A 9,030-nucleotide genomic window follows, 5' to 3' on the forward strand; every position below is an offset into this window, starting at 1 on the left:
TGAGTTCCTCAGCCCACATATATATTGGTTTCTTCAGACCCTTCCTACCCAAGCATATTTTTATACTGCCTCTTTCTCTTGCCCTTCCTTTCCTAAGGTTCAAAGGATATATTCGTTAGTGATCCTTGTATATTTTTATATTACTTTTATTTATTTCCAATGCAAGGGAGATTTACATGTTTTGTTTATTTTAGGATGGGAGAGCTTGTTTGAAACCACAGTTTCCAAAGAAGAATACCAGGAAGTAATGAATAAACTCATAGGTGATGATACTTTTCACTTCAAGTTGGGGAAAACCTACATAACTGAAAAGAAGCTAGAGAAACAGCAGGGCAAAAAGAACAAACCTTTCAAGAAAGTCTCAGTTACCATAAAAAAAACCTACACAAAAGAAAGGAGCTTTGTAGACATTGAACTTGAGAAAAATCTTGGTTTAAAATCATCACTGATTAGGAAACCTAGAATTGTTTCCAGAGGAAGGAAATCCCATTTACAGCATTATTCAGTTCTATTTAAACAACTGGGAGTCAATACAGTACGAAAATGTTACAAATGTAACATGTGCGGAAAAATCTTCCTCCACAGTTCTTCTCTGAGTAAACATCAGAGAATCCACACTGGAGAGAAGCTCTATAACTGTAAGGAATGTAGGAAAGCTTTCAGCCAAAGCTCATCTCTAACTCAGCACCTAAGAGTTCATACTGGAGAGAAACCTTACATATGTAGTGATTGTGGAAAAGCATTCAGCTTCACTACATCTCTCATTGGACATCAGAGAATGCATACTGGAGAGAAACCCTATAAATGTAATGAATGTGGAAAAACATTTAAAGGTAGTTCATCCCTTAACAATCACCAGCGAATTCATACTGGAGAAAAGCCCTATAAGTGTAATGAATGTGAGAGAGCCTTTAGCCAGTGCTCATCACTTATTCAACATCATAGAATTCATACTGGAGAGAAACCATATGAATGTAGTCAATGTGGGAAATCCTTTACTTCCATATCACGGCTAAGTAGACACCATAGAATTCATACTGGAGAGAAACCCTTTAATTGTTATGAGTGTGGTAAAGTATTCAGTTACCACTCAGCTCTTATTATACATCAGAGAATTCATACAGGTGAGAAACCTTATGCATGTAAAGAATGTGGGAAAGCCTTCACCCAAAGTTCAGCTCTTATACAACATCATAGAATTCATACTGGAGAAAAGCCCTACAAATGTAATCAATGTGGAAAAGCTTTCTCCTGGATTTCACGGCTTAATATACATAATAGAATCCATACTGGAGAGAAGCCATATAATTGTAAAGAATGTGGAAAAGCCTTCAGTTCCCACTCAGCAGTTAATACTCATCAAAAAATTCACACTGGAGAGAAACCTTATAAATGTAATGACTGTGAAAAGGCCTTCAACCAAAGCTCAGCTCTAATTCAGCACCAGAGAATTCATACTGGAGAGAAACCATTTGACTGTAAAGTGTGTAGAAAAGCCTTCAGACAAAGTTCATCACTTATGACACATATGAGAATTCATACAGGAGAAAAGCCTTATAAATGTAAGGAATGTGGAAAAGCTTTTAGTCAGAGCTCATCCCTTACTAATCATCAGAGAACTCATACTGGAGAAAAACTATAAGGTCTGTGGAAAATCTTCCAACTGAAGTTCATTCCATACTGAATATCAAAGAGTTCACACTGGAGAGAAAGTGGTAAAAAGTACTTAAACTTCAGAATTTAGACTTCATCAAATACCAGAGACTTCATAATGCAGGATAACCTTAGGAATATTAAGAAAGCGTCTATAGAAATGGTTTTTCATATGTTCCTAATTTATTATTGACTATGAAAAAGAATTTGTTACATCAAAGGGTCAGTATTTTTTTTTTTTTTGGTGATAACAGCCACCAGATTTCACAAGCATCATTGGGAAACATTGACATATATAAAAATGCAGCCATAAAATATAAATTTCAGATTGGGATTTTTTTTGAAATTATATGGAAGTGTTATATAAGCAAGTTGTACTACCAAGTGTACTGGTTAATAATGCAGATTTTTTTCAATAGATGGAGTTACACATATGTTGATATATATGTAATTTGATATGTATGCTATTTTGTTGTATTGACAGCAAGCTTCAAAACTTCATATGTCAAATTTTCTGAAGGTGTTAACATCATAGATATTTTTTATGCTTAAAAACGTTGAATTTCATGCCAAAAAGTATTTTCGGGAAGTTTTAATTCATTATTTTGAAGAAAAGTGCTGCTGAAAGTTATCGTATACTTCGGGAAGCTTATGGTGAACATGCTCCATCTCAAGATACTTGTGAATGCTGGTTTAAATGTTTTAAAAGTGATGATTTCTATATGAAAGACCAAGAATGTCCAGGTCAACTGAAAAAGTTTGAAGACCAACAATTACAAGCATTATTGGATGAAGATGCATGTCAAACTCAAAAACAACTTGCAGAAAGATTAAATGTTGTGCAGCAAACAATTTCCGATCATTTACAAGCAATGGGAAACATTTTAAATGGGTGCCACATCAACTGAACGAAAGACAAATGGAAAACGGAAACGTCATCAGTAAAATGTTGCTTCAATGGCACGAAAGAAAGTCTTTTTTGTATCAAATTGTGACTGGCGATGGAAATTGGATTTATTTTGAGAATCCCAAATGCACAAAATCATGGGTTGATCCAGGTCAACCATCAACATCGACTGCAAGGCCAAATGGTTTAGGAAAGAAGACAATGCTCTGCATTTAGTGGGATCATGAAGGTGTGGTGTATTATGAGCTTCTAAAACCAGGTGAAAACATTAATACTGTTCACTACTGACAACAAATAATCCATTTGAATGATGCTTTGATCATGAAATGACCAAAATGTGCCAGAAGACATGGTAGAGTAATTTTGCTTCATGATAACGCACCATCACACACGTTAAAACTAGTTAAAGACACATTAAAAGATCTTGCCTGGAAAGTATTAACCCACCTGCCGTATTCACCAGACCTTGCTCCTTCAGATTACCACTTGTTCCGATCGATGGCACACGCACTTTCTGACTTTTTGAGCAGCACTTGAGAACAAACGAAGAAGTGGAAAATTGGGTCTCTTGAATGGTTTGCCTCAAAACAAGAAAAGTTCTATTGGGACGGTATCCATAAATTACCTGAAAGATGCTAGCGATTGACATTACTTTGAATAAAGCACTTTTGATGTTTCTCTTGAAATTAATCGCTTTTATTTTTATTACAAATCCGAATTATTAACCAGTGCACGTGGTAAGAAGAATGTTTTGGAGGAGAAAAGAAAGCAGGTGTAGCTACTTCACTGTCACTAAAACTTTTTTTTTTTTTTAATTTAAAAGCAAATTCTGTACTTGCTGGTTGTTAACAACTTTTAGGTTGTTTCTCCTCTGCGTTTTAAGCCATCCACTTGAAAAGAAAATTTACAAAGTGATTTTTCTAAAGTCACTTTATTTTAAATCACAAAATGCATGGTATTTCACTTGTTTTTCTCATAAAGTGATTATTTTTGCTGTATTAAGTTGAAAAGAGTTAATCAGACAACTACTGCTTTCGCAAGTTAATTTACAACCCCTGAGCTCTCTGATCACCAGCCACTGGGACTCAGGTTATCCTCCCTGAAATTAAAGTGAACAAGGTTACTTTCACTCCCATCGCATGTACTCACTCCCTGTGCTCTGCAGGCCACTAGAAAAAATCAGGCTCTAAGGTCAGATGCTTCTTTCTACAAAAATGGACTATTATATCCTTCAATAAGTTAGTCTACTTAAGCATTTCTGAAATGTAAGTAATTTGAGCAGTTATGTCACAACAGACTAAAATTATTGAACTTGACGGAGGCCAGCATCATCTAGTTTTGCCCAGTTTATCAGGAATAGGAAGCACTCGAGGACTGAAATGTCCATTTGTTTAAAAAACACACACAGAAAAAGTGCTATTAGGGGTAGAGTGGAAGCAAAGCAAAAATAATTGAATTCACTTTTTGCCTCCTGGGACTATTGAATATCATTGTTTTAGTCTTGTGAGGAACAAACTTTTCTGAGTCATTTAATGCTCCTCTTGCACCTTTCCCCACAACCATTCATTTAAATTCTCTAATTCCTGAGAAAATTTCTAGGAAAATATAACTTCCCTTAGTCTGTTTGAACTTACTGGAACTAAGTATCACAGACTGGGTGGCTTATAAACAAATTTATTCTCACTGTTGAAAGCTGCCAAGTCCAAGATCAAGGTACTAGCATGGTTGTATTCTGGTGGAGACCCTATAACAGCTTTAAAGCCAGTGCCTTGTTTTCTCACATGATGGAAGGGATAATGTGGGGCCTCTTAAAAGGACACTAATCACATTCATGAGGGCTCCATCCTCATGATAATCACCTCCCAAAGGTTCCATTTTCTAATGCCATTGCCTGGATTTCAACATACAAGTTTTGTGGGGACACAGACTTTTAGATCCTAGCATTCCTCAAGTTTTGATAGCCCTAAAACCAAAAACAACAACAAAACTGAATTAAATCACACAAATATTAGGCCCAGTTATTTTTAAGGTGAGGTCTATCAAGCTTTCAATAACAGATCATTTAAGTCTTATGCAAAGGCTTTCAGAGGAGATGATATGTCAGCACAATGATTCTAATAAACCCATTACCCAAATCAGACATAGAAACATAAAGGAAAATTACTGGTCATTATCACCCATGAACAGAAGTGTAAAAGTCCCAAATAGCATTAGCAAATGTAATCCAAAAGTACCTAAACATGGTTTAATAGGTCATGATAAATGTAGGGTTTTAAAAAATGAGAATACATGGTTTATTTAACATTTAAAAACTTACAGATGCTATGCACCACCTTAACAGATTAAAGGAGAGAAATCTGTATGCTCATCAAATGCAGAAAAAGCAACCAGAATTCTCAGCATTCAGTCATGTTAAAACTTAAGCGATAGAAAGGAACTTCCTTAGTAAAAAGGTATTTACCAAAAACCTGCTGAAGAAAATGGGAGAATTTTAGTATTCATGACAACAAATATGAAAAAAAGAATGAACTATTCAATAATGGCTCTAAAAAACAGAAATGGCCGAAACCGGTTTGGCTCAGTGGATAGAGCGTCGGCCTGCGGACTGAGGGGTCCCAGGTTCGATTCCGGTCCAGGGCATGTACCTTGGATGTGGGCACATCCCCAGTGGGGGGTGTGCAGGAGGCAGCTGATCGATGTTTCTCATCGATGTTTCTAGCTTTCTATCCCTCTCCCTTCCTCTCTGTAAAATATCAATAAAATATATTTAAAAACAAACAAACAAACAAACAAAAAAAAACAGAAATGGTCTCATGAAAGAAAAAAAAAAAAGATGCCTACCCTCACCATAACACATAAAAGGCAAAACTGTGACCTTGGAAGAATATGTAAGAGAGAACTTTATGACCTCAAAGTAGGAAAGGATTTTTTAAACAGGATACAAGTAACTTATATAAATGTTTTACATATTTGATCACATTAAAATAATTATCTGGGAAATTTGAAACAAAAGACAACCTAGTAGAAAAAAGTGGTCTGAATACATGGCTGCTTATTTCACAGAAGAAATACATATTTCCAAAAACGAAATACATATTTCCAACCCCTTTGTGGGTTGTGTGCACAGTCTTGTTGTAGTTAAGCCTTGATTGTTGTTGGTATCACTGGGAGGAATTGACCTCCAGGCCATTTGGCTGTGAGGATCAGCTGTATCTACGCTGGGAGAACTTCTGTGCTGGAGATACACTTAGGAGACAAGACTTGCAAAAGCCTCTGTGTTCAGCTTGGATGGGGCGGAGTCTCAGGGTGGAGCTGACAGCATTGGTTTTCCGTCAGCCCTGCCCTAATAGGACCCTGTGTCTCAGTGTCCTGTGGTAATCGCTGCACGCACCTCTGAGAGAAAGCCGCCCTTGAGTTCCGCCCACTGCCAGACAGTCCAGTTTCTCCCCGAATGAGTCTGGATCCCCAGAGTCTTGCCCAGAACTGGAGTTCAGTGCATTTGGGAGCCTTTGTCTCCCTCCCGCTTGAGAAAGCCAGCCGCGTACTCAGTTGCCCGCCCTCTCCCCCTGTGCGCCTCGGTACCTCTGCCTTCCGCAGCTCCCCTGAGTCTCAGTGTGCTTTTCTCTTTCCTGACAGTCCAGTTTCACCCCGTATGAGTCTGGGTCAGCTGTGGGCAAACTACGGCCCGCGGGCCGGATCTGGCCCGTTCGGCTGTTCTATCCGGCCCGCGGAGCCGAAAGAGCGGAGGGTTCTCTTGCTCTCCCCTCCGCTCCTTTACTTTGAATTTATATTAGTTCACACAAACACTCCATCCATGCTTTTGTTCCGGCCCTCCGGTCCAGTTTAAGAACCCATTGTGGCCCTCGAGTCAAAAAGTTTGCCCACCCCTGGTCTGGGTCCTCAGAGTCTTGCCTGGAACTGGAGTTCAGTGTAGTCGGGAGCTTTTGTCTCCCTCCCACTTGAGAAAGCCAGCCGTGCACTCAGTTGCCAGTCCTCTCCGCCCCTGCGTCTCAGTACCTCTGCCTCTTGCAGCTCCTCTGAGTCTCAGTGTGCTTTTCTCTTTCCTTCTAGTTGTAGAATTTCCACTAAGCCAGCCTTCCTGTGGTTCTGGATGATGTCCGTTTTGTCTTTTAGTTGTAGTTTTGAAATTGTTGTGCAAGGCAGCAGTTTAAGTATTTACCTATGCCGCCATATTGGTTTCTCCTTTTTTGTAGCATCTTTCTCTGGTTTTGGAATTAGGGTAATCCTAAGAATGTGCTTGGAAGGGTCCCTTCCTCTTGGATTTTTTGGAATAGTTTGAGGAGGATAGGTGTTAGTTCTTCTTTGAATCTTTCATAAAACTCTCCTGTCAAGTTGTCCAGACCAAGGCTTTTGTTTACTGGAAGTTTTTTTTTAAATTATTATTATTGGTTCAATTTCTTTTGTAGTTATCTGCCTATTCAGGTTTTCTGATTCTTCCTGATTGATTTGGAAAATTGTATTTTTCTAGGAATATGTCCATTTCATCCAGGTTGTCCAATTTATTGGAATATAGTTGTTCAGAGTATTTTTTTATGTTACTTCATATTTCTGTGGGGTCATTTATTACGTCACCTCTTTTGTTTCTGATTTTGTTTATTTTGTTCCTCTTTTCTTTGTTTCTTGATGAGTCTGGCTATACGTTCATCAATCTTGTTTATCCTTTCAAAGAACCAGCTCTTGGTTTTATTGATTTTTTTTTGTCTCTATGTCATTTATGTCCACTCTGATCTTTATTATTTCCTTCATTCTACTTGCTCTGGGTTTTTCTTGTTCTCTTTCTAATTCATTAAGTTGTAGGGCAAGACAACTTATAAAAAGTTTTTCTTGGTTTTTGAGGTAGGCCTATATTGCTATGAACTTCCTTCTCAGGACTGCTTTCACTGAGCAGTGTCCCATAAATTTTGGGTTGTTGCATGTTCATTTTCACCTGTTTCCAATTTTTTAAAATTTCATCTTTGATCTCTTTGGTAACCATTTGTTGTTTAATAGCATGCTATTTAGCCTCCATGTGTTTGAATATTTTTGAGTGTTTTTATTGTAGTTGTTTTTCTAATTTCATTCAATTGTGATCTGAGAGGATGTTTGGTATGATTTCAATCTTCTTGAACTTTTAGAACTTGTTTTGTGTTCTAACATGTGGTCTATCTTTAAAAATGTTCCATGTGCACTTGAGAAGAATATATATTCTGTAGCTTTGGGGTGAAATGTTCTGAAAATGTCAATTAATTCCATCTGACCTAGTGTGTTGTTTAGGATTTCTGTTTCTTTGGTGATTTTTTTTTTTTTTTTTTTTTTTGCTGTTGATCTCTCCCTTAAAATACTCTAGAAGTTTTTTTTTTTTTTTGTATTTTTTGTATTTTTTTTTTTTTTTTTTACATATACTTAGATACTCCGGTATTGAGTGCATATAGGTTTACCAGAGTTATATCCTCTTGTTGTATCCATCCCTATAGTATTAAGAAGTGGCCCTCCTTATTTCTTGTTATGACCTTTACTTTGAGGTCTATTTTGTCAGGTATAACTATTGCTATCCCAGTTTTTTTTTTTTTTCATTCCCGTTTTCCTGGAAAAATTTTTTCTACCCCTTCACTTTCATTTTGTGTGAATCTTTTGTTCTGAGGTGGGTCTATAGACAGCATATATGTGGGTCATGTTTTCTTATCCATTCAGCTACCCTATGTCTTTTGATTGGAGCATTTAATCCATTTATGTTTAAGGTTATTATTAATAGGTACTTATTTATTGCCATTCTTATTCTTTATGCCTGTGTTCTTCTCTTTCTCCCTATTTATTCTTCTTACAACAGCCCCTTTAGCATTTCTTGCAGTGCTAGTTTTGTGGTAATAAATTCTTTTAGCCTTTTTGTCTGCAAAGCTCTTTATTTCACCTTTAATTTTGAAAGATAGCCTTTCTGGATAGAGTAGTCCGGGTTCAGTTTCTTGGTTTTCATTACCTTGCATACTTCATGCCATTCCCTTCTGGCCTGAAGTGTTTCTATTGTGAAATCAGCTCACAGTCTAATGGAAGCTCTCTTGTAGGTAACTTTCTGTCTTTGCCTTTCAGCCTTTAAGATTCTTTCTTTGTCTTTAATGTTTGCCATTTTAATTAACATGTGCCTAGGTGTGGGTGTTTTGGGGTTCATTTTGATTTGGACTCTCTGTGTTTCCTGAATTTGAGTGACTTTTTCCTTCACCAGGTTTGGACATTTTCTGCCATTATTTCTTTAAACTCATTCTCTATCCCTTTCTCAGATTCTTCTCCTTCTGGTACATCTATAATGTGAATGTTGTTATGTTTCATGTTGTCCAAAAGCTCCCTTAGACTCTCCCCCTGGTTTAAAATTTTTTTTCCATGTGTTGCTCTGAATGGGTGTTTTTTTCTATCTTGTCTTCAAATTCACTGATTTTGTCCTCAGCTTCTTCTAGTCTACTGCTGAATCCTCCCAGAGT

General features: G+C 37.2%; 1 protein-coding gene across 1 annotated transcript; it reads left to right on the plus strand.

Moving 5' to 3' along the window:
* The first annotated feature begins 200 nt into the window (after positions 1 to 200).
* Positions 201 to 3,237, plus strand: LOC308251627 (uncharacterized protein). Its single transcript, XM_080675374.1, has one exon. The coding sequence runs from the start codon at positions 248 to 250 to the stop codon at positions 1,640 to 1,642; it is 1,395 nt and encodes a 464-aa protein (XP_080531500.1). The 5' UTR covers positions 201 to 247; the 3' UTR covers positions 1,643 to 3,237.
* Positions 3,238 to 9,030: the final 5,793 nt, after the last annotated feature.

This window comes from Plecotus auritus (genome assembly GCF_963455305.1).
Source record: "Plecotus auritus genome assembly, chromosome: 6".
Classification (NCBI taxonomy): domain Eukaryota; kingdom Metazoa; phylum Chordata; class Mammalia; order Chiroptera; family Vespertilionidae; genus Plecotus; species Plecotus auritus.